Consider the following 26,570-nt stretch of genomic DNA (forward strand, 5'->3'; position numbering starts at 1 on the left):
ATCTCAATCACAATAATTGTTTTGCTAATACAAAATTAGCAATCAATTATTCTAGTAAAGTAATAAATCATTCTAATATATAATTTTTTGAATTGACATATTAGATCTCAATCACAATAATTATTTTGCTAGCACAAAATTAGCAATCAATTATTCTAATAAGGTAATAAATTATTTTAATATATAATTCATTAAATTGACATATTTGATCTCAATCACAATAATTGTTTAGCTAGCACAAAATTAGTAATCAATTACTCTTAAAAAAAATCTAATATGTCACAATTATAATAAAGGATTTAATGAATTATATAGGATTTTTTTGCATGGATACCCTTCTAAATAACGAATTTTGCGTGAATACCCTTTCAAAATTAATATTTGCATGCATACCCTCATAAAACTCTGTTATTGTACAGATACCCCTAATATAACGGTTGTTTTAACGGTGTTAAAAAAATCATATTTATATTAATTAAAAATAAAATAAAAAATTTGAAATGATGTTATTACCCTTACTCTTTCCTCCCCAACCTCCCACCCCCCTTTCCCCCGGTGCCCGGCTTCCACCCGCCCCTGCGTATCGGGATCCCGATTCTCTTGGGCCCAGAAGAGAGAGAGAGAGAGAGAGAGAGAGAAGACTGCTGGTTTGAGTTGGAAAGAAGGTGGCTTAAGTCTAAGGACCAGAAATGATGCTAAGTAGGTGGCTTTAACAGCACTGAGTTGGTGGTAATGGAAACAGAAAAAGAGAAACAAAATCAGGATAAAGGCTGCACAAAGCCACCTAAAATCCAGCAAAAGCTCAGAGAAATGAGTTTGCTTTGTGATAACATGCAAGAGAGTCTCTTCTTTTTTTTGTGTGTGTGGGTGGTGGTACTATTGGTCGTTTTTAAGTGAATTTATGGCGGGTTTTCAAGGCAGACAGGAAGGAGATATGGGTTTCTTAGGCGCTTGTTAGCTTGCTCCCATGGCCTTATTATTCTCTAAAGGGATGGGAAATGCCAGCCAATGAGGAGGAAAAGCCCTAGGGGCATAGGTTCACAGAATCCAAAGGAACCTCGGCCAATCAGGATTCTCTCTCGATCTATGACACTGTTGATACCTCCGGTGTCTCGGTTGCCGGCTTTTTCTTTTTTTCCTTCTGTTTTTTGGTTTGTGTTTCTTTTAACTTTTGAAGGTAGAAAGTGAGGGAACGCTCAACTAAACATGGGTCATATGCCAGTTTTCTGCAATGGAATTGGATTTTGGAAGAAGGTCTGGGATTTTTTATGTCCTCCTCAGAGGGAGGCAGGGAGACACCAAGTTCCGTCCAATCAGACATTTCGATAAAAAATAGTGTGATATGAAATTTGGCTTGTAGACGGACTTAGTTAGTAGGTCATCGGTCATCTATTCTGACTGGACTTAGTATGTCATGGGTCGCTCAGCACCTCATAATTATGATATGACTAATTAGATTTGCCTAAATTCTTATCCAAAAGCGTGGTAAAATTTCTATTTACTTGTATATCCTTATAAAAATTTCTATTTGCGCGCCTACCCATTAAGAATATTTTAGTCATTTTAATTTAAAACTGTTAATTTTTTAACAGCGTTAGATGGCATGGGTACATATACAAAAATAAGAATTAAAAAAGGATAGAATAGCAAAACAAATATTTTATAAGGGTATGCATGCAAATATCAATTTGGAAAGGATATTCATGCAAAATCCTACATTTAGAAGGGTATTTATGCAAAAAACCCAATTATATATTGCTAACAATCCAAAAAAGTGTCTATTTATTTTTGTTAGTAATATATAATTTTTTAAATCCTTTATTACAATTGTGACATATTAGATTTTAAATACAATAATTGTTTAGCTAGCACAAAATTAGTAATTAATTATTCTACAAAAAAAAATAATTTGCTTAACCTCTAAGAGGTTTATCATACCTCCATTTGGACTTCTCAAGAAGTAATTTTCAGATCCCATTCAAACAAAAAATTCAAAAATTAGTTAATATATAATAATTAAATCATTAAATTGACAAATTAGATCTCAATTATAATAATTATCTTGCTAGCACAATATTAGTAATCAATTATTCTAATAAAGTAATATTTCACTCTAATATATAATTCATTGAATTGACATATTAGATCTCAATCACAATAATTGTTTTGCTATCACAAAATTAGCAATCAATTATTCTAATAAGGTAATAATTATTCTAATATATAATTCATTAAAATTGATATATTAGATCTCAATCATAATAATTGTTTTGTTAGCACAAAATTAGCAATCAATTATTTTAATAAGATAATAAATCATTCTAATATATCATCCATTGAATTAACATATTAGATCTCAATCATAATAATTGTTTTGCTAGCACAAAATTAGCAATCAATTATTTTAATAAGGTAATAAATCATTCTAATATATAATTCATTGAATTCGTATATTAGATCTCAATCATAATAATTGTTTAGCTTGCACAAAATTAGTAATCAATTATTCTTAAAAAAAATCTAATATGTCATAATTGTAATAAAAGATTTAATGAATTATATATTGCTAACAATCCAAAGAAGTGTCTATTAAATCTTTTATTACAATTGTGACATATTAGATTTAATTACAATAATTGTTTAGCTAGCACAAAATTAGTAATCAATTATTCTAAAAAAAAGATAATAATTTGCTTAACCTCCAAGTGGTTTATCATACCTCCATTTGGACTCCTCGAGGAGTAATTTCGAGATCATAATCAAATAAAAAATTTAAAAATTGGTTAATACATAATAATTAATTCATTGAATTGACAAATTAGATCTCGATTAAAATAATTATCTTACTTGCACAAAATTAGTAATCAATTATTCTAATAAGATAATAAATCATTCTAATATGTGATTAATTGAATTGTCATATTAGATCTCAATCACAATAATTATTTTGCTAGCACAAAATAAGCAATCAATTATTCTAATAAGGTAATAAATCATTCTAATATATAATTCATTAAATTGACATATTAGATCTCAATCATAATAATTATTTTGCTAGCACAAAATTAGCAATCAATTATTCTAATAAAGTAATAAATTATTTTAATATATAATTTATTGAATTGACATACTAGATCTCAATTGCAATAATTATTTTGGTAGCACAAAATTAGCAATCAATTATTCTGATAAGGTAATAAATCATTCTAATATATACTTTATTGAATTGACATATTAGATCTCAGTCACAATAATTGTTTAGTTAGCACAAAATTAGTAATCAATTATTCTAAAAAAATCTAATATGTTACAATTGTAATAAAGAATTTAATGAATTATATATTGCTAACAATCCAAGAAAGTGTCTATTTATTTTTGTTAGTTATATATGATTCATTAAATCCTTTATTGCAATTATGACATATTAGATTTTAATTAAAATAATTGTTTAGCTAGCACAAAAGTAGTAATTATTCTTAAAAAAGATAATAATTTGCTTAACCTCCAAGAGGTTTATCTAACTCCATTTGAACTCCTAAAAGAGTAATTTTCAGATCTCATTCAAACAAAAAATTTAGAAATTAGTTAATCCATAATAATTAATTCATTGAATTGACAAATTAGTTCTCAATTACAATCATTTACTTGCTAGCACAAAATTAGTAATCAATTATTCTAATAAAAAATATTCAAGAAACTTATTTTCTTCAAAAGTGTAGATTCAGAATTAAGGTAAGGAATAAGAAATATGAAAATAAGGACTTCTGTTCGTAAAATTTGTGAAAAATATCCCTGAGGCCTTCTCGATCAAGTTCTTTGATCATGCGCATTCCTTGATTCTAGTGACCAATTGAATATGGGAGAAGGTCTTGTTCTATCTTGAGAGAGGGGACAACCAGACAACAGAACTGCAGGTAATAAATCATTCTAATATATAATTCATTGAATTGAAATATTAGATCTCAATCACAATAATTATTTTGCTAGCACAAAATTAGCAATCAATTATTCTAATATGATAATAAATCATTCTAATATATAATTTATTGAATTGACATATTAGATCTCAATAATAATAATTGTTTTGCTAGCATAAAATTAGCAATCAATTATTCTAATAACGTAATAAATCATTCTAATATATAATTCATTGAATTGACATATTAAATTTCAATCACAATAATTATTTTGCTAGCACAAAATTAGCAATCAATTATTCTAATAAGGTAATAAATCATTCTAATATATAATTCATTGAATTGACATATTAGATTTCAATTACTATAATTCTTTAGCTAGCACTAAATTAATAATTAAGTTTTGCTGATTTTGTGCTAGCGATACAATTATTGTAATTGAGATCTAATTTATCAATTCAATAAAGTAATTATTATATATTAACTAATTTCTGAATTTTTCATTTGAATGGGATCTGTAAATTACTCCTTGAGGAGTCCAAATGGAGGTATAATAAACCTCTTGGAGGTTAAACACTTTCATAGGAATATATCAATATCAATCTCTCCTCTTTTCCTTTATCCACTGCTCCACGTGAAGTATTTCTGTACATCATAAACATAAACAAACTACTAAGATCACTTCTTCATCCTCACCCACTCCATCGTTCAGTTATCAAACCTGTAACAATGAGGATGTCAGGAGGTGTGATTATCTGCCTTCTAATTGTGATCATGGATGTAGTTGCTGGTATACTAGGGATCGAAGCTGAGATAGCTCAAAACAAGGTACTTCTTCTTCTTCTTCATTTTTCTATATATTTGATTTATGACTGCAGAAAAACTTAAAGTAACCTTAACAAGAACAACCGAAGAACAAGACATCATAATTCTGTCCCTAAGACAAGAATTGATGATTTTTGTAGTTATGATGCAATTGATCAACAAATGCGTCTTCGATCATAATGTTACTTATGCTTTTGAGTCTTGTTGCAGGGGAAGCACCTGAGGGTGTTCTTCGTTGAGTGCAAAGAGCCAGTCCATGAGGCTTACAAGCTTGGACTCGCAGCAGCTGGGCTTCTGGCATTAGCTCATGCCGTCGCGAATGTACTTGGTGGATGCATGTGGATTCGCTCCAGATCTTTTAACAAGAAAATGGCTGCAGCCACCCTGATTGTGTCGTGGTAATTTTCCTGCCTCCAATATCTACTAGTATGGATTTCTTCGCAAGGGTAGGAAAAAAAAAAAGGACAGAACACCAGAAGAAAACAAAAAATAAATAGACAAACATATAGAAAAAAAGAAAAAAAAAAAAAGAAAGAATATCTCTCTTTGCATGGGCAATATATATAAACCTAAACGAACCAAGTAAGTTAACATCGAGTATACTCAATCAATGCGCAATGTACATAACTTCTATATGAGATTTTTCTTAACAAAAAAATTTCAATGAGTAGCCTATTTTATACAATCCAATAAAGTTATCGGCCTTCGGAAGAATTTGGAATAACATCAAAAATATTCTCTACTCTCTTCCTATTGTCTGATTTTTATTGGGGTTCTTATCATCCATCCCTATGCTTTCTAATACATATTAGACATTATAGGGCTTTCCCCTGGATTAACTGCTAATTTACGTAGAATCCCCTGTGAATATTGTTGTTCTGGTCTTGAAAGTGCTAGATCATGGAGAATATTGTTGATATCTAGATTTTAAATTGAGATTTCAGCTTTGCTAAATTTCCTCGTCATTGTTACTGACTCTATACTAAAAGCTCAACACTTTGATCAGGATCATCGTTATAGTCGGATCCACAATGTTGGTCATAGGAGCGAGGTCTAACTCCAAGTCAAGAGTTTCTTGTGGCTTTTCCCATCACCGTTTCCTTTCCATTGGCGGGATCTTGTGCTTCGTTCATGGACTATTTTGTAGCTTATTATGTTTCTGCTGACGCAACCAAGCGAGAATCAGAAAAGATATACGAGGACAAAAGATCTCGTTGAAGTCCAACCTTGATCGCCCACTATTCAAGTTCTGAGAGAAACTGCAATGAAATATACTAGGTTTCCAGTGTGTTTTGTTTCAACATTTTCTTTTTTTTATGAAGCAAGAAGATAGGCTAGCTCAAAAAAAAAAAATCTCACAAATCAATATGAGGTATCATTTGTTCGTCAGATTTTCCAAGTATCCTTTTGGAGCCTTCTGTGTGGATATTTTATGTTATGAGTATTTATTGCATTCTTGGTTTGGACAATTTGCATTCTTATATTTTTTAAGCTCCTTATACATTAAACTTGGAAGAGGGCCAGTCTTGGCATATCATTAAGGTTGCTCCACAGTAACCTGGGTGCTACGTGTTCAATGAAAACAGCCTCTTCATATATATTTCACCTCTCTCTTTCATTCAAAAAAAATATATATTTCACCTTTCTTTAACTCCGTAGTGACAGAAGCCTTTTGCACCAAAATATCCTTTTCTTATTAACTAACTATACTGATGAATGAGATTGAAGTAAGGGGTGATAGAAGAGCCAAGAAGTTGCAACTGAATGTTGGTCAGAAACACCACAATGTAAGCACTGCATATTTTTGGGGGAAACTACTTGTGGATTTCAGAGGTTACAAAATGATGGGGTTTTTTTTTTTGGTGTCATCATTGCAAAGCAGAAGAGCAAAAGGTGAAGCTGAGCAGTGCTTTGCTTCTAGCTTCAAAGCTCGATTACCATTTTACACCCAGTTTTTTGACCGTCGGTATTTAACTTTTAGTCCTGCAAATACTTATATAGGTTTGCAAATACTCGATTAGTTCTTATACATAGTTGTATTATTCCTGCACACACTTATCCATATGCATAGTTATTTGTAGTTATATGTAGAGTCAGGTATAAATGTGTAGGACCAAGAACTAAAAATTAAACAGAATTATGGCACATGAATTAGACATTGGGTCAAGAGGAATTAAATATCTAATGGTGGTCAATCAAGGGACTATGTGCCAATTGCCTCTTTATATCTCACCTATTTCATGGTAAATGTGTCGTCAATCAATAATATATAGAGTGGTTGCCCGTTAGCAGAGAGCTCTTAGGAATCAGGTCAAAATTACCTAAAGCTGATCATTGGCCGGTCTTGGGCACAGAAAATGTCAAATTTTATATAGGCCCGGCCTAGCCCATGATCAACTCTAAAATCACCTCAAGGTTGGTTGTTGTTAAACCTATTTTAATATAAAACACAAATTCATCTGCTAGCTGAAGAGAAAGTATCTTAGAATCATCCAACCAATTAAACCTGGCTCAATGATATGACCATTGGACTAAGCCCTTTGAAGCAACTTAGTGAGGCATGATACCATGTGTTGATTTTAGGATAATTCAATTTAGAGGTGAAAGATATCAAAAAATATAATTAATTAATTTCCACCTTAGCATACAAGGACCATGGCTCGCAACAGATGATTTTTATACTGTCAGAATTGTCGGCAAAAAAATTGGAAGGTAGAATTCTTTTTTAATAGGAGCTTAGCCCTTTAAAATAAATTTTATGATTGTCTATAGAATGCGTTTCACATCACATCAAAGGATTTGAATTTGTAATTTCAACCCCAGGATCAATTTTGGTTTGTTTCTAGGGTTATGAATATCCAAATTAGCAAGATTTCGATTTACGCATCTTTTAAGAGAAGTGGAACTCGGTGAAGAGTGACGATTATTGACTTGCATAACCTATAGCACAACTAAAATAGTTATGCCCTATTCGTGTCAAAACAATCCTTCAAATATGAAAATTTTTAAGTTTAAAGTGATAAGTTTAGGCATCAAAGAGGATGGTGGTAGTTAATATTCTTTTCTCTCATAAAGGATTTGAATTGGCTTCTTTGTTGACATGCTTCAAGATTTCAAATTTCACTTCATGTGGTGCTTCTAGAGGCAGCCCAACATGATAAAAGAAGCATCAAAATTAAGCAGCAACTCATGCTAAATCACATGGCCCAAACTTTTAGAAAAGGACAATGTTGTCTTCAAGATATATGCATAGAAATTTTTAACAGAAATTTTTATACATGGTACCAACAACACTCTCTAATTGGTAGATTAGATGTCTAAGTCAAGGGCCGATCAACTTGATCGGCTCGACCCAAACTTGGCCCAATCCAAGCTTTGGGAAGGAAAAAAAAAAGAAGGATCGGAATAGGAGAGTGCGATCCCCTGCTCGATCGGCTCGAACAACCCCTGTTGAGACACAGCCAGGGGAGGCGTGGCCGGCGCGAAACCCCCGAGGCTAGTGCTAATGGTTGGCAGCTGTTGGGGGCAGTTGCAACCGGCGAATGACCAGCCAGTGCAGCCATTGAGCCAAGTTTACCCCTCTTCCCAAAGCCTCTATGGATTTGGAAACTAAGATGACATGGTTGGCTTCGTGTTAGCATGGGCTGTATCCCTCGGTAGCATGGCCGTATTATGTCCCAAATTTAGGGCATGACAGATATATTTATTTTGATAGATTTTAATTTAAAATATTATACCTACTACATAAAAATGTTGATTTCATAACCTTGAAATATTCTTTCGAGATTGTTTGTCATTTTCTTAATCTTGGCAATATCCTTCCACTTTTCATATATGTATTGCTGATGTTTTGAAATTATTAGGAATTCCACTTGCTATTAAAATTCCAAAAATCTGTTATATTTGGAATTCATTTATAATCAAGTAATTCTAAAAAAGTGATATTTGGAAGGATTGGAAAATCAGAATGCGAGAAAAACATTCAGATTTGTACAAGAAGGTTGGATAACTTCCATATTTCTAATTTTCTAGGTGAATAATTTTATAAAACTTTACATTCATGAGATTGTATATCATAAAAACAAAAGTTTTATTAAGAGTCATCCTTTGAAATTTGTTATAGAATTTCTTTAGAAAGTTTGCTCAAAATGAAATTATTGTAGCCTACCTATTAACGTTTTTATGAAGTGATGATTTTTGGAAGGATGTCCAAAAAAGTTTCATAAAAAATTTCAAAAATCCCTTTTCTTCAATCCCTTTGTTAGAGAGTATTATTTTTTATAGGAAATTTGTTTACTCAAGATAGAATAATGTTGGTAAATCCATGAAAGAATTGTAGAAGCATAGCTCTATTTTTCCCAAAAAATTTTTCAAGATATTAGAATAAAGGAAATTTTCCATCTATCTATTTCTCTTCAATTTGTTTGGCAGGAAAATCATTTCTTAATAAGAAAAAATTTAATAATGTATTTGATAAATTATTTCTCTGCAACTTTTTATTTTTAAATTTTATCTAGATATTCAAATAATAAATTTTTTTCTAGTATTTCTAAATTGGGTCTTTCAATTCCTCTTACTTAGGTTCATATAAAGAATTTTTTCTCCTACAAATATATCAGAGACCGATGCCAAGTTAAAATTATTTTCATTGAAATTTATTTTTTTATGTATTTATTATTCAAAATTATTGAAGTAGCAGCTCAATGTACTTTTTTATTATGGACACTTAATATTTTTATTAGTATATTAAAAATTATTCGTTGCATATCTCAATGTGGATTGTACGTACACAATATTTTAGTAGTTTATAAAATATATTAAGCATGGCTCACATATAATGCAATTGGCTGAGCCTAAGAAACATTATATCCCATGCACCATTGACTCATGTTGTATAATATCATGGGCGGGCCCGGTTAGTACTCAGCCATACACGCAACTCATGGAACTCCCAGTCCCATTAGCCTGGTTGATCGCTTTCCATCGCAGCCGTAAATTTGGTGACCTCTCAAGGTATAAATATACCAATCGTGAAATTACCGTCCATTGAGCCACGAACTCTAACATAACAAAGACCCCAAAACTAGGGTTCAGGTTGGGCCATGATTAGTGACGAGGTGGTGTTCTAAAGGCCAACAGAGTCGCGGATTGGGTAGCTCCAAAATATATTATTTTTTATTTTTTTTGGATGTATTTGTACTAAAAATTTGCAAATCATCAGTCTTAGCAGCAGCAACAACAACAAAAAAACAAATAAAAAATAAAAAAAAAAAAAAAGCATCGCTCTCATCCGTCTGCACAGCTTTTAAAGCAGCCACTTGACGTAGTTCTTTCGCGCGAAAGATACAACCCCAACCCTCCAAATCCGCCTCGCTTCCCGAATGTACCATTCAGGATCGCGATCCAGCCGTCCAAAAACGTGTCGTCCCGACGGCGTAAGTCGCGATCCGCGTGTTCTGACGTCACTTGGCCCTGCATTCAACCGGTGCACCATATAAAGGCCGGATAACGTCACGTAACTCCTTTTTTACGTTCTCTTCCTCGCTCCCTCTCGCCTTCGCTGTTTTGGGATCTCGGCTTCTTTCTTGGAGCAATGGCGGGCAAAGGGAAGAAGAAGCTCTTGTTGTGGCAAAAGAAGGTGAGGTCGAGGAGCAGAAGAGCGGGGCTTCAGTTCCCCATCGGGCGGATCGCCCGTTTCCTCAAGACCGGCAAGTACGCGGATCGCGTCAGCGAAGCCGCTTCGGTCTACCTCGCCGCCGTCCTCGAGTACCTCGCCTCCGAGGTTGGTCCTTCTCCTCCATTTCTTTCTTCGCCACCCATTTAAGTTTGAGTTGCTGGATTTCTTGCATATGGGCTGTTCTTCTTAGGGTGTTGGTTCTTTTTCTTCAAATTTCTTGTTCGTCATTGCTTTTCTTTTTTGTTCTTGGATCGTAGTATAATGTATTGTAAACTTGTTCAAGAAATCGTAGCTCTTGGTAGATTTGGTGAGAGATATCCAGTTCCTTTTTACTGCTCTAAGTTATGCTTCTTCTTGTTGCCAGCTTCTGTAGGATTTAATCTATGGAGTTCTGGGTTTTGTTGATTCTAGGATTTCTTGTTGAAATCCGTTGCTAACGTTTCTATGATTTTCGGATTAATGTCTTCAGCCATTCTGCATAGTTTTGTTTCGTCTCTGCTTTCGTTTCTTTGGGTATCATTTCCTCCGAGTTCTGATGCCAAAATAGGAAAATATATTTGAAGTTCTTTTCTTAATCTTTGCAATTGCCCTCCCGAAGTGCTAATTAGATTTTACCTAATCACACCCCTTCTTTTTTGGACGTATTTAAAAGCCAAAAGATTCAAATTAGTTTTGGAAGCTCGTTATACTTCACAAGTTCACATAGGTTCCCTCTCTATTCTTTAATTATTTGGGGAAAGAGGCTTCGATAGAAGTCGGCAAAACACATGCCGAAATTTTGATGCTTTATCGGGTCTAACAACAATTTCTTGGTGGGTTCGGGTTGCATCTTTCGCGCAGAAAGATTTCGGAATGCTTTAAGAGCTGTGCGAGATGCAATCGTCGTGAACCTTTTTCTTGGTTGTTTGAAGGCTTTTCTTTTAATTAAATAAGTATTATGTTGAAACTTTTTATTTTATTGGGCAGGTGGTGGAGTTGGCGGGAACTGCGGCGCGTGACAATAAGAAGAATCGGATCAGTCCGCGGCACATCCAGCTGGCGGTGAGGAACGACGAAGAGCTGTGTAAGCTGCTGGGCTCCGTCACCATCGCCAGCGGCGGCGTCACGCCCCACATTGACGGCCGCCTCGTCCCCAATAAGTCCACCTCCGGCAGGGACTCCTCCTCCGGCGGGAGCTGAGCCGCCTGAGCTCGTCTCTCCCCTATGGGCCCCCACGCGCTCCCTCTGATTGGGTGTTTGTGGTGCTGATGATATGGGTTGAAGACTGTTCATAGTCGGTTATGAATTTCTTTTCTTGTGAATTCCCCACGCTTTTGTGGACTCCACTCTCTTTTGTCTTTCTTCTTTAATGAAAGTTTAGAACGATAGAGATTTACCTGGAACTTATCTACGACTTCCATTGCTTGGTGATTTGTAATTATCGTATATGGATACCAGGAAGAATGGCCTGATATCCAGTTTGGTGGCGCTATAGATAGCTTCTAATTAATGGTATCATGTTGGGAACGATTTGGGTGCGGGTCCCTACTGAAAATCTGGTGACTCCTTGCGGGGCATGTACTTGATACCCTCAGCTACTGGTATTTATACAAAAACTCTTGTGATCCGTGTGATCATATGTATCGATTAGGCGCTAGGTAGATCTTGAATACTTATACATAATCAAGAAGTCCAAAAAATATCTTTCGAGTAGCCTTTTTGCGTGAGGTTCTGAGTTGTGACAAATGATATTAAAGCGGATCTGTCCCATAATTTATGTGAACGAAGGAACACCGTAGCACGTACTTATTGGGGCTGACCACGTGCCGATTGTGGTACTTGTGATTAGATTTAAATGAATTTGAACTCTTAGCCTGACGAGAACGTTATGACTTAAACAAAGAAATATGTGAGGATCCGTGCATGCATATGTTTAGTCCCACATCAATTATTCATTAGATAAATCTTAAATACCTATACATAATCAAAGAATGAGTTGTGTATTAGGGTAAGCATGCTCTATTTTCTAGGTATGGTTGCATATACTGCAACAACTAGATATCGCCACCTCTGTTTGAAGACTTTAAACGCGGCTCCTCTAGTTAATTTGATTCCATCAAACCAGATCAGCTTGAGATCAGAGACTTGCAAAATTCCAGAATATATTGTTCCGATAATGTAGTAATAATTTTCATACTGCAACATCTCTTTGGTTGGATAAATATGATTTCTAAACTAAGCCCTCTGCTTTACAAAATTTACATCGTGCGTGCCATGTAAGATATAATTCCTTATTTAAGCGGGACCAAAATCTATGGCATGGTCATAATCTAATGCGAGCCGCACCTCAACATACTATGGTTGATTGGAATGGACAAAAGTTCCTCGTGCTCCCTTTTACACATCTGACCGTTCAAAGCCATTACTAACAAACGGCTCAGATTGCGATCCTCGTAATCCTTTGTCATTGGTCCAACAATCCCGCTCATGGTAACCCTATAAATAAGAGATACGAACCACACCATGGATCCTCGTCCTTCTCGAGTTCCGTGAAACGTCTTATCTCTGGTCGCCCCCTCTCCAAAGCCTAAACCCTAGTTCCTTGTCAACATGGCTGGAAGAGGGAAAGCCATCGGCTCCGCGGCCTCGAAGAAGGCCACGTCTAGGAGCAGCAAGGCCGGTCTCCAGTTCCCCGTCGGCCGTATCGCCCGCTTCCTGAAGGCGGGCAAGTTTGCTGAGCGCGTCGGTGCCGGCGCTCCGGTCTACCTCGCCGCCGTCCTCGAGTACCTCGCTGCCGAGGTAATCTTCGCTCCCCCCCTCCTCTTTTTCGTTACTCCTAATTATCTTTGTTGGAAGAAATTTGATACTTTTAAGAGTATTTTCCAATTTCGGCCTGAAACTCTCGGAATTTCCTTCTTGGTATCGATCGTATTGCATGAAGTTGCGATTTTTAGCAGGTTTTGTTCGTAAATTTTTTATTTTGATCACGAATTTCGTGAAATGTGGGATTTGGGTTGGGCACGGATATAAACTTCTCGGCTGGCCTTGTGGTTAGGTCTTGGAGCTTGCCGGGAACGCAGCGAGGGACAACAAGAAGACCAGGATTGTCCCGAGGCACATCCAGCTCGCGGTAAGGAACGATGAGGAGCTGTCGAGGCTCTTGGGGACGGTGACGATCGCTAACGGCGGTGTGATGCCCAACATCCACAACCTATTGCTCCCAAAGAAGACCGGCACCGGCTCTTCCAAGTCCGCCGCCGACGACAGCTAAATAATTCATAGTTTTGTTTCCCTTCTCTTTTTCTTTTTGGTGGTGGGTTGGTGATGTATTAATGTAGGGGATTTCTCCGGTTAGCGTCAGTTAGTTAGATTAGATTGTAATGTCGACTCGGGAATTCCGAACGAAGAGAAATCTTAACTTTTTTTTAATGATTATTTGTTAAATTCATTTTCTTGAATTATAACATTCATTGTGGGATACGTGGCATTGAAATCTGTAATCCGTTATGAATTTATTGAAGTTTTCTTATAAAAAAGAAATATTATTACTAAAGCTGAGAGCAGCTACTTCTATTTTTTTGTAATGTTAGGGTACAATTAAGTGTGTATCGTGCTGCGCTCATTTTTTTTTTCTATATAGTTGTAATTTGAGCTGGAGTTGGAGTGGGCTGGCTTTTCTTTGATCCCCTAATAGGATTGAATGAAAAATTTCCTTTCTACGGAGTTGTAACTTGAGCTGGAGCTAGATTTGGGGTGCCCTTTCTTTGGTATCTTTGGGATTGAATGAAAATTTTGCCTGTTTTTCTAAGGAGTTGTAACTTGAGCTGGAGCCGGATTGGGTTGCCTTCTCTTTGGTATCTTTTTTTATATATTTTTTTTGCTAGACCTCTCTTGGGTATCTTTGGGATTGAATGAAAATGCTGCCTGTTTTAGATGAGCCTCATGAAATCTAATTTGAACTCGAAACTGATCTGGACTTAATATAATATGATTTCCTTCATTGCTTATGATACTCTTGCAGTTTGAATTTAGAGGAAGGGAAAAATGAAACTAGTTTGAATGTTCAAAGGCCTCAATGATTAGAAGATAGGTTGGCTGTCTTTTTGTATTTATTGGAAATCAAAAAAGTAAAATATACCATTCTATATATTCTTAATTTTTTTGAAAAATTAAAAATAAAAATCTTTGTTCTATATTTTTAATAAGAAAGATGATTGTGAGACTTGGTGTACCAACAAGATTGCTCTATTTTGACCTGTACTTTTTATTTTTACAGCTAAGAAAATCAAAAGCAATACAAGCATTGTTTTTCAATGGTTGCCTAAAGATCAACAAAGCTACAATGGAATCACTATAACAGCGTAGCATAGCACAGAAAATCCGAGAGAGTCGTTGGTAATCCAATATCTTTTTCATCTTAATCTTTCTTTTGTGGCTTAGAAGGTAGTGCAATGTCTACAACAGTATAAATATTCATATATATAGAAATCTACACTTTTTAGTTTTCCCTAAACAAATTAACAGCTAAAACTGAAATCATATTCAGGCTTCAAACTTTTCCTTATAATTTCTTTTCTTTCCATTCCTTAAAAAACAAAAGAATGATCATAAATACAATCAATCTAATTTTCCTGTGGTAGGCCTTATGTAGGACCAATCCAAGATGTATTTGCAACCCTCGCTCATGGCACGTGGCAATCCAGATGAAATCCTTCATGATTCCAATACCCTGCCTTCTAGTTCGTGTTTCTGCCAGAGAAGATAGACAGGTTCAAGTTTACAAATACCACGAAGGAAAGCATGCCAATAAATCATATGCCACTACATTTTGGAGTCCTGAAGAACTGCAACCACGACATCAGAATGATGAATTTAAAGATGGCTCGGCAATACTTTTGTAGTTTAACCAAATATATAGGCTGTTGTGGAAGGTAACTAACCTTGGCCAATCCATAAAGTGCTTCACAAGATATTTCTATAGCTCTAGTATAGCAAATTGAACAAAGCTACTAGTAAAGGATGTGCAAATACATGTGTACTAGGGAAAGAAAACAATTGTACGATCAATCGCATCTTAGCTATAAAAATTCATTGATGCAGTAGTACTATATCACCTGGGACATTGATTTATGTTAAAATCTTAGCTTTGGAAAAAAAATATAATAAAACATTGTTTTAAACTACGATTGTTACATGGTATAGTATAGTTCTACTTCCATTCAAATGTACACATCATATCCTAGTTCATTTTAAATGTGTTGCTTATGTTTCCATTATTGCATGGAGTTATAGGAAATCTCTTGGCATACTTTGGCAGAAAATAAACGAATACACAACAATACATAGTTTAGGGAGATGGAGCATCTCTGGGACTCTAGGTGCACGCGCTCATACAAGAGACTTTTATAAATTTGGAGAAAGGAGTAGAGGTAAATGCTTAGCTCAATTAAAGAACAAGTAAGCCTGTGAATGCTTATAGCTCCATGTGAGATGTTGTCGAGGGGCTCAGGTTTGTGAGGATGTTGAAGGAATGAAAGGTAGTATTTTCATTCAAGGGAATGGTGATATGTTCTATGGAAAATGGGTATCTAATGAATGGCAAGAATGGGTCAAGGGGTTCAAACCCCAAATATAAGGTATGGGCTGAGAAGAATTTGATGTGATTGTCTTGAGCTGAGAACACCCTATTATTTTAGAACACAGAATACCTTGAATTGTGGGTAAGGGCTTAATTAATTCCAAGGGTCAAGAATGTTTGTTGCTACTGCAAAAGCTGGAGCTTGACACTTGAGAAGGGGTTTACCCATGAAAAGGTTTGCAATCTTGGTTAGCAAGCGATCCTCTTTTATGTGTTAAATGTGAGTGATTTTGGACCTGGAAGTCAGAAGACTCCAACAGTCAGTATGATTCATAGTTGAAAATCTTATTCAACCAATTATGAATGTCATTACGATACATTGTAAAGCTAAGTGGTTCAAGATATTTACATCCCATCAAGACCATCAATCACATATGCCTCAACTATTGGGTGATGATGAAATGTGGCCCTACAACCTTGACCACTAGAACAGTGGAACTTGAGACAACCTGAGAACAAAGAGTTCCATGGGAACGAAAAGGATGTCTGATTTAAGAGGATCACATCTTAGGAGATGGGTTGGATAAAGTTAGAGTTCGGAAGGAAGTTTAGAAAGGAATTCTTTTAACAGATGTTGCAATAGAAAAGAAATCCAAATAGATGTCAGATTAGAAAGGAATTCTTGCTTCAACCCAGAAAAAATCCTTTTGTATTTAGAAGCTGGAAACCCGAAACAAAAGCTTTATAATCTAGCTTAGATGCTTAGGATTTCTTGCAATTTGATTCAATAGTCCAGATGGTCTCTCATAGAAATTTATTGGCGCTCTTACATTTTGTGTGCGCCTGTGTATTCCTAACAGTTAATAGGTATCACCACTTAATGAATTTAATATTCAAGAATGGGAAAAAATACGTACCTCCTCCATCTAAAGTTAGTTCTCATCATCATCAGAACTGGAACTATCAACCCGCCGATCCCTTATTGCTGGAAAAAGCAACTGTCGTGGATCTCGAACAGGTGAAGATGTTCTTGTTTCCCTACCTGGCGTTCTTGTTACTTTCTTCCGTAATTCTCTCACTTCTTTGCATGCCTTGTCTACCATCCCAAGAAAGTCCCGGACAATCACAAACAGATGAAATCCCTCATCCTTCCCTGCACTTCCATGGAAATAATCAACAGTGCTCTTCACCAATAATCTTATTCTCTTTTCTTCCTCCAGTAAGAAAGTGACATCAGCTTCAGCTTGCTCTATGAAACACTTGAGTGAGTGGTGAAAACCACTTTCTTCCTCCATGCTTTTCATGCTTGTATTCTGGAACTCTTTTGTCTTCACCAGCCTATGGCCAAGACTTGCCACTGTACTAGTTAAAGCATCGGCATCCAAACCTGCTGCCTTCTTGACATTCTCAAGTTCATGGCCTAACCCTGAAACAACTTTAAGGCCAAGTTTATGGTAATGGTCTTCAGAGTCTTGGAAAGTATCATCAGTAAATATATCCAAATTCAGACTGGAGTTACTCCCACTCTGCTCCCTGGCCAGACGAATAGCACGCACACCTTCAGATCGGATAATCTCTTGAACGACAAAATGTAACAATGTTGTCTTCCCATCAGTTCCTTTGACATCTGCCAGCTTCAGGAGTGTGTCAAGTTTGAAGGCTTGTGCTCCTCCACGGTAGGTACCATCATTCATGCGATTACCGGTTTTAAGAACAGCTTCTAATAGCTTTAAAAATAGACGACTATTTCTGAGCTCTGTACAGGCTACCTGATGAAAGTGAAGTGAAAATACCACATGATTTAGATATACGATCTTTGTGCTAAGTTGTTCATGGACAATACATAAAGGATTAAGCAAGAGTAATGCACTGGCCATATAGAAATATAGGTTGCATCAAAATCACGGAGAATACGATTTCATGCTCAAGTAATTTTGAGATTCCAGATGCTACATTATTTAACAAACAGCCGCGACCACTGTTCATGTACAACCATAGAGCCCTTACTCTACTGGTGAACATAAGCAAATCTATGTGTGATGGCAAGCTTTTCCTTAAAGTTACTACAACAGTTAAGAAAAAAAATTAGGAGAATATAAATTCCTAATGTGACAAATTTATTAATAGGTAGAGGCCCAACCAAGGAAGACAAAGTTCAGAAAGCTATAGGGCATGTGCTGATGTTGAAAATCAGGATGTATCTGAAAAGGAGAAGAGATGCTAATTGATTAAACCAATTAATCTGATCCATGTCATGTGGCAGCATTTTAGCAAGTGTAGTGTCTAATCTGATAAAGTGAGCAATAAATGACACCCTTCAGTAACAAATCAAATCAGGTGAATCAAGTGTGGCAGGTTCGATATAGTTCCCTTAACCGCATACAACAGAACTTTCTTGATGTTGCAGGGAAGGTAAAAGAATAAGAAACTAAGTTGCACAAGAAGATATTCATGGAAAATTAAAATAAACGATTGATTGCAATGAAGGAGAGGCACTAAAATTGGTTGCTTACTTCAACAAATAAAAAGCATCATTCTTTACCTATAAATTTTGGATTAGTGGGAGGTGTCCCACCTGTTGAAGAATATGGTAGTTTCAACTTTTAACTGCCCATCTTAGGCAACTCCAGGACGATGTTTCAAGGACATAAAAATTATACAAAATGCATTCTAATGTGAAGATAATTAGTCTACATTAGTTACAAGCATCCAGGTTTGATTGGTTTGTGAAGCTGCAAATTCGTCTTTATGTACACCAGTTGCTGATGGTTGGAAGCCCTGCCAAATATCAGACCGATGGTGTTATTGAAGCCAAGTCTCTTGCATCAAGACAAGAGACTGCATCAACTCAGCCAGTTGGCATCCTCCAGGTTGAAAGTTACATAAACAATTTAAAGGTCACGAATGGATATGCTCCTCACAGTACTCATCAATCAAAATTGTCAAATCCTAGAGTCTCAAGAAGATCAGTCCACATCTCAATTTGAAAGGTACTCAGTCTTGAATACTCTTTTTCAGACGTTCAAGTCCGTTCCAGTTAGTGTTCTTTTATGATCTTTCTTCATATTTTAGGAAGTCTCTGATTTTGTGTTTTGAGTCATAAAACAAGCCTACTTTTTTAGTGGTACAAAGATGTAGGGCCACTGATCCCTTATTCTGTGTAAATCCTCTATGCCCAACTCCTTTCATTCGTTCTCACTTAAGTTAGCAGTGGTCATCAAGAGTACTGAGAAAGGGTTATTAAGTCAATGTTTAGGGTCCTATCGTCACTATAAATGTTGCTGACTGTCTTGTTTCACTTATAGCTATGTCCAGGAAAGCTTAGGATCATCAAGATAAGTGAGGTCATCGCCTTCCTGTCCAACATAGGGGCTTCATGGTATCTAAACTTTGTAACAGCAAATTGAGAGCTTAGAAAGTTAGAAGTCCTTTTTCAACTCAGATCGTCATGGCTAGGCTCCTTAGCTTTGACTAAGGAGGATAGTACCACAATGATTCGAAATGGAGTCTCCTGTAAGTTCAATAAAATTTCAGCAAGCAATTCTCCATCTTTTTCTTATCTTCTTCCTCTCTCATGTTAGATACTTTTCTTCCTACTCTCATTATGTTCAAACTTTCTCTTTGTTTTAAGTCAAATGCAAGATTTTAAACTTACATCATGAAATTCATATCAGCCATAAGACTAATAGAAAAGATCTGACCTTAAAACCAGCTATATTAACTAAAAATACTAAACAAAAGAAGGCAAAAGAAAAGGAAGATCCACACTTGCCTTTAATGTTGAAAATGACTGCTTAGTGCTCAAGGCTTCCTCAGGTAGAGAAGCCATTAAAAGCATTGCATCTAACCGTTGATAAGCAAAAGGGATATCCACCAGCGCCTTTATGAACTGTTCTGCAGGGCCAATTCGGGCAGGATCACCAGTATATAGTCTGAGCCGTAGCTCTTCATCAGCAGTAGGAGACATTTTTAGCAACGTTTGGATTAATTCTGTAGGAAGCTCATTTCCTGGTTGGGGCAGAAAGGACAACATGATGCCAATGCATTAACAACATATATACCAGGTATTTTGTATGCCAATTTGCAAACACTTGTATCTAGGTCATATTACAAAAAACCAACGAATAGATGACCATAAAGGAAGAGTTCCTGGAAGTATTATAAATGAGAAGAATGGAAGACTCTCGCACACTCTATTAATAAATGCTGCATGGGCATGGACTTATCTCATTTTGACACATCAAGAAGTTGAGTTGGAAAAAGTATGAACCAAGATACAGAAAATTATTTGGACAAAATATACCATATCATTAAAATATAGAAGCAATTTCTTTCATCTTTTTTTCCGTTTATATTGTTTCAATGTTTTTTTGCATCTTGTAGAACTCTTTTCATTCCTTAAAATTATAATGAAACAATTTATGAATTTCTTAGACTCTAACATGCCATACATTATGTACCATGGAGACATGTCCATTTGTTCTTTTCGGAAGGATGCAGGAGCTCAAGTAAAACTACAATTAACATATAGAAGCAGGGTAATCATTATGAAATCTGCTAAATGTTATTTATTTTGACAAGTTCAAAAATTTAGTCTCAGATAGCATCTGTTCCTGCACAAGCTATCAGAAATCATATTAATATAAAAATTACCTTCCCTAAGTGCATCGCAGACTTCTTCTATTCTCACATTCAGTGCCCTTAATGAAATTGCTAAATTGTGTGACTTTTTTGGATCAAGAATTCGAACATATTGAGGAGAAGGATCTTTGAGTAATGACTCCTTCTTTCCTTCGCTCTTGTATTTATCAGCAGAGCTGTAACCAAATAGACTTTCTATCATCTCTTCATTAAACCTGCGGAACAAAAATCATTTGTTTAGTGTATCAATAATATGTCAATTCAATAGCAATATAATAAAGACGTGAAGCTTACTGGAAGGAACCCGATTTAATCTGATTCCAGACCATAGACTGATCAGGGTTCGCAAGAACTTTATCCCAGAAGAATGGCTTCAGCTTGGCTTTTGGTGCATTAGTGTCAGCATTCACACTGAAAGGCAGACCAGGAGGTGGTTTTGGCCCAACTGATGGTTGCTGATGTAATCTTGCTAATGGCGGACGAGGAGGTAAAACAGCTTTTGGAGGTGGTGGAGGGGGCGCACCAGGCTTCTTATTGGGTGGTGGAGGTGGTGGGGCAGGAGGGGAGGGAGCAGCCTTTGGAACAGGAGGCATTGGTGGAGGAGGTGGTGATTTTGGTGGAGTATTGCTTGGTGCATTAGAAGTCTCAGTAGACAAGTTGGAAATCAGTGAGTCGGATGGTGAAATTTGAGCTGAGCCAGTATGTAAAAATGAGACATGATCATTTTGGCTAGGGTCAGGTTTTAAAGGCAAAGCCCCCAATTTATTCGAGTCAATTGGGTTTCCTTGGCCTGAAGACTTTTCTGAAGAACCTGGTATAATACGACAAAATCAGTACTGTGAAATATAAGGTGTATACCACAATAGATTCAAATAAAAACTGACCAATATCAGAGAAGTCACTCAAACTCAAATTCAGAAGTGGCCTATCATCCCTTTGGCTGTATCTTGAGTAGCCATTGTTTCTATGGCATCTCTTATAGCAAATAAAGATGCCTGCTGCAAGAAAAGATGTGCTTGTTGCCGTTAGAATAATGGCAATAACAACTGATTTTCTGCTATTGTTTTGCTTCCCTGCAGATACAACTGGAGCGGAATCTGGACTAAATTCAGATAGTGGAGACTGGGCACTGGAAGTAACATCTTGAAAAACTTGATTAGGAAATGCTGGGCTTGCAGGTGCTGGAACAGATGATGGTGCAGAAACAGAGGATGGTGCTCGACCATAAAGAGGTGGTTGAACTCCAGCGCCCTGGGATAAAGGTGATAAAGGAGCTGAGGCTGGGGCCCAGGCAGGTGGTGCACTTGGAGAAGGTTGATCAGCTAAACGCCTTCTTAAAGCAGGATGCCAGCCTAATGACTCAAAATAAAAACCAATCCAATTTCTCAAACTGTCCTCTTGAGAGACTGGCGATAGAAAGTTTTGCTTTCTCAAACAATTTAGAAAGGTGTGCTTAGTTTCTGGAGGAAGAAGAGTTATGGCTTCCTGTATGCTGCCTTTCGTAAAAGAGTGATCAAAACTTGTTGCAACTTCTTTTATGTCTTTAATATCTATACCACAATTAAGCCACATCTGTTCGACCTGTTGTCATAGCATCTCCATCATCAGCGAAAAGTTTCATAATATATTGCTTAAAACATATACAATCAACCAATTATTAATAGTATGTTGCTCATAACAGATTGCAAGAAATAAAAAGAATAAATATTCAAATTTGGAGACAAAAAATATATGCATGACAAACAAGTTTTTAATTTATAGTAAATATAAAAATTATCATCATCATCATGACAATTGGTGGATCTGGCACCTCAAAATGTTATTGAATTTGACTCATGACAAGGTGCATGTAACTCCAAAGGACTAAGTTCTAAACTATTCTAAACTGTCTAAAACCAGCACAACTACTTTAAAAGATACCATAATATTAAATCTAAGACCCAAAATAAATAGGTTAAATGATAAACATCAGGACCAAGCAAATGAATGCATGATTTTTTTTAATGACATGAAACCAGTGTAAAATTACATCACTTACACTCCAATAATGAGACAATATATTATACACTTAGAATCACATTAATGTTTGGATATAGTTTCTGTTATATCCAAGTCAAATGAGTTTCAATTTTGGCAATTTCAGGCACAAAATTATACAACAAACCTAACCATCCAGCTTTGCCACACATGCTTGGGATTTGGATTCATGGATCCTTATTCGCCAAGCATTGCTATGTGGGGCATATATTAGTTTAAGATTTTCCATATCCTTTCTCACGACCTTCATCCATGTTATCTCAGTTCTTCTCCTCCTTTTCATACGTCCTTATAAAAATATCAAAAAAATAAGAAAAAATACAAGCTAAGAAAATAGGTTAAACATCATTTTATGGTATATTCTTTGGACCTTTAAATGAATCATTTTGGCAATTTTAGTTTGAAAAATAATAAAATTATACCTTAAGAAAAGGTTCATGTCATTGTACAGTGTCTTTGATAACAGTCTAGCATATGAGAACTTGACAATCTAAATGTATGGAATTCAAGCTTTAAGAATAGCCATCCCTTTCGAAAAAGATATAACTCCCTTTCAAAATCTCTAAAAAGTAATACCACCACATTTCTGAGTTTCCTATAAAAATATTCAGAATCCATGTTTTTTGATATGGAGAATATGCTCTATAACCGACATTAGGATGAGTTCTGGCTGAAATCCAAACATAATGCTTTCAGCTTCTAAGACCTGCCCAAATCTTAAAACCATGACCCATATGTGTCATGTATAGTTAGGCCAGAAGCAAAAGGACAGAAGTTGGAATGATGTATCAATCAAATATTTGATGTAATTGCTACTTACGACAAGAACCTTTTTGGAGAGTGGAATCCACTATCTCTGGATAATCGATCCAAAGCGTGTACTTCTTCTTTAACACATATTAGAGAAGTTGCAGGGTTGAGGGGGTCAAGGATTCCCCAATCCTTATTTTAAGGGACTAGTAAATCCAACTGTGAGGTAACTTATCTGATCCTATCCTTCCAAAGTCAGGGTGAATCAAACACCAATAGCTTGAAACATAAAAGATGGACTAATGTGTGATCGACAAAGATCCATGGATAGGAAAGAAGCACCGAGGAAGTAGCACAGAAGTCAAATTTTGAACAAAACTTGATACAAGTGCCAAGATGGAGTCCAAAGCACTAGCTGATATGATGCATGACAACCTGATGGCATAAAGAAATAAAGGAGACATCACAAGCACAAGAATATACCAACTTAGCTTACTCAAGGCAATGAAGATGCATCAATGGTGATGAAGCAATTTTAAATTGGGAATCATGATTGTGACCCAAAATGATATAGGCAACTTTAAAAAAATGTCATGGAGCTAACCCTGATATAATATGGCTAGCTATAGCCAAATGGCTAAGAGGTCCACAAATATTGTAACCTCAACAATATAAACTACAAAAGGAGATGGTTGGTGCAGGTTGATGATGAGATGGACCAGATGGTAGTCAGTTTGTAGACAAGAAAATTGGCCAGGATCCAATTGGGGGCAAATGTGAACTACCTGTAGAAAGATAATATGACATAGTAAGATTAACTAAGGATAAGCTTCATCTGCTGTTTATTCTCTGAACCAGCACAATACTCATATGAACCTTTTACGTATCATACAATGTGGCATCAATTGCAAGTAACGTCAAACTACACTAAAACAGTCTTTATTATGCAATATAGCTGACCTAATAACTATACTCTGAAAACTTTTCCTTGATGAATCAGTTTTAAACAGAAAGTGCATTCCCACTTGTCCACCCTATTCTCCTTGAGATATCCCCTTCCATCTCCCAGAGAACTAAATCAATGACAAATAATTGATGAGACAAAACACTGAAATGACATAAACCTAGAGGGCAGTATATTTTTCTCAAAACAAAAAGGCATGTATAACTTGGACCGCGATTCATCTCTACAGCAAGGACTTAGCCTGCATAATGTGTCCCACTGAAGATTAAAAACAAGTCATCATTCAATTTAAAGCACTGTTAATCATGATTAAGAAATTAAACTAATATTCCCGGGTCGAAACAAACATTAATTTTGGGTTAATTCCAACCATTATGACAAGAAATGTCCTTGAAATATCTCTAAAAGTTCGATTTTTATAAAGGGAAATAGGATAGAATCCACTTACCGCATCTTCATTTGTATCTGGAGAAGCCTGCACCAAAGAAAAATCTCTCAAACCCAAGAAGAGCCTCTGCCTCCCCGCAGAACCTCTCGTCACCAGAACATGAAACAAGATGACACAAACGACGGCGAATCCATACTTTCTGAAACCCATCATCATTTCTTGCTTCGATCTTCCAACCGAGTCTCGCTTTTTTCTCTTCTCATCTCCACGATTGCCGTCCTGGAATCAGCTAAAAAAGCATGCAGCCCAATCAACAGCTCTCTCCCTATAAACCCTAAACACCTCGCCAAAATCCAGAAAAAGGCTCCAAAAAAGGACCTTTTTGATCTTCCCCCCCAAACGATGGAACAGCACCTTCAGAGCCTCACCAAAATCCAAGAAATTCGCTAAAAAAGCAACATTTTCTTCTCCAACCTCCAGCTCCGAGCAACGGTTTCGATATTTCTTTCAAAAGAAAACCTGAAGAAGGACGACTTCTTCTTCTCGATCCGACCCAGCTACAAGTATTCAAAAGCCTCGTAATTTATAAATCCATATGGCGGTTTGACCAGAGAATCCATGGAGCAAGAAGACGACGTGGAGAAGCTCCGGAGAATTTTGTTTCTTTCACATAATTTTCGTTCGCGGCGGTCGAGAAAAAGAGAAGGGGAGGAAAGAAGGCAGCAGGGACGCGGAAGGGGAAGAAAGACGCGTGAGAGGAAGTGGGAACGACGGATAGTCGTTTTCGGTAGGCAAAACAACAGTAGGATATATCATTCTGTTTGGAAATAGACGGCAACTTGCCTGGATTTTTGAATCAAAAAAAAAAGATTTGCTTGGATTTAACATTGGAAATCAAGCTGAATCTTGTTTTTGTGATTCAAAATCAAAAAATAGATGACGATAGGGCATCCCAATTTAATTTAAATTTTGAATAGAAAAGGCGTTTCGAGATTTTAATATCAGTGTAAAATAACAACTGTTACAAAGATTTCAGTTTACCTCTTTATATTATCTTATTATTACGATCAAAACTCCCCTAGCTTGGACCTTCAATTTTGACCTCAACTTTTCTCTCGTTTTCCCTTTTTTTTTTGTTTTGGATTGGGGTTTGGGATTTAGGCAAACAATGGTGTTATAGTATATAATTTAGTATTATAATATCTTGTTATAATATATAAATAATAGCAAATATTTTTATGTGTTCTTCTTTAAATAAAAATATAATATTTTAGATGCAACATTTTTTGGGTCAAATTTTCTCCAAAAAAGATTAAGCAATTTGAATATAATATTTTTATCTATAGTGAATGAGAAGAAGATAATGCCATCTAAAATATAAAAATACCAACTTTTTCAAATAAATAATGATCATTGTAATTGTTCTAACAATTAATAACAGTTTTAGTCTTTCCTTGTAATTGGATGGCTAGATTCCTTGAACCTTGTTTAAGAGGGGGCTAAATGCAGTAGAGGTCAAGAGGGTGTATCCATTGCATCACTTGCGAATGATATGATATGCTGCTTGGTGTAGTTTGTGGCATGTCGACATGTGTAATGGGTTGAATTACCAAACTACAGCTCAAAACCTAAGCTCCGAGTTAGAAATTGGGCATGGTTTAGGCCAAGGATATAATAATTGAGGCCAGATAGATTCAAGTCAGGATGAGGTTTAAGATTTTCTAAACTGAGACCAATTTTGAGTTCAACATGGCTGAAGAAAGTGCACGAGATTAGTTAATTTGGTCCCAACATCCTTGGGTTACTTTGGACCG

At 35.9% G+C, this 26,570-nt stretch overlaps 3 protein-coding genes and 1 pseudogene across 7 annotated transcripts; 3 read left to right on the forward strand and 1 right to left on the reverse strand.

Moving 5' to 3' along the window:
* The first annotated feature begins 4,646 nt into the window (after window positions 1–4,646).
* On the forward strand, window positions 4,647–7,117 carry LOC149752886 (protein DESIGUAL 2 pseudogene; annotated as a pseudogene). Its single transcript, XR_016396586.1, has 3 exons — window positions 4,647–4,707; window positions 4,942–5,140; window positions 5,749–7,117. The product of XR_016396586.1 is annotated as a protein DESIGUAL 2 pseudogene (transcript).
* Window positions 7,118–10,196: 3,079 nt separating this feature from the next.
* On the forward strand, window positions 10,197–11,720 carry LOC120108594 (histone H2A-III-like). The gene is made up of 2 exons (XM_039122253.3): window positions 10,197–10,524; window positions 11,386–11,720. Exons 1-2 carry the CDS (start codon window positions 10,336–10,338, stop codon window positions 11,596–11,598), a joined length of 402 nt encoding a protein of 133 aa, XP_038978181.3. The 5' UTR covers window positions 10,197–10,335; the 3' UTR covers window positions 11,599–11,720.
* Window positions 11,721–12,918: 1,198 nt separating this feature from the next.
* LOC103696774 (putative histone H2A.3) lies at window positions 12,919–13,951 on the forward strand. Its single transcript, XM_008778486.6, has 2 exons — window positions 12,919–13,197; window positions 13,454–13,951. Exons 1-2 carry the CDS (start codon window positions 13,009–13,011, stop codon window positions 13,667–13,669), a joined length of 405 nt encoding a protein of 134 aa, XP_008776708.1. The 5' UTR covers window positions 12,919–13,008; the 3' UTR covers window positions 13,670–13,951.
* An 839-nt stretch (window positions 13,952–14,790) lies between these two features.
* On the reverse strand, window positions 14,791–25,683 carry LOC103696775 (formin-like protein 10). Of its 4 annotated transcripts, none has more exons than XM_008778488.6 (7): window positions 24,817–25,683; window positions 21,502–22,198; window positions 20,912–21,428; window positions 20,630–20,832; window positions 19,749–19,984; window positions 16,894–17,745; window positions 14,791–15,147 (listed from the first exon to the last, which is right to left on the reverse strand). In XM_008778488.6, the coding sequence occupies exons 1-6, from the start codon at window positions 24,970–24,972 to the stop codon at window positions 16,909–16,911; spliced, it is 2,646 nt and encodes an 881-aa protein (XP_008776710.4). In that variant the 5' UTR covers window positions 24,973–25,683; the 3' UTR covers window positions 14,791–15,147; window positions 16,894–16,908. The 4 variants fall into 4 exon arrangements, with proteins under 4 accessions (XP_008776710.4, XP_008776711.4, XP_088560562.2 ...); XM_008778489.6 differs by having other exon boundaries at window positions 14,791–15,242; window positions 24,817–25,557; XM_088704436.2 differs by lacking the exon at window positions 24,817–25,683 and adding an exon at window positions 24,009–24,189.
* Between the last annotated feature and the right edge of the window lie 887 nt (window positions 25,684–26,570).

This window comes from Phoenix dactylifera, chromosome 9 (genome assembly GCF_051530095.1).
Source record: "Phoenix dactylifera cultivar Ajwa chromosome 9, Ajwa_hap1_PhDact_Kaust_v1.1, whole genome shotgun sequence".
Classification (NCBI taxonomy): Eukaryota; Viridiplantae; Streptophyta; class Magnoliopsida; order Arecales; family Arecaceae; genus Phoenix; species Phoenix dactylifera.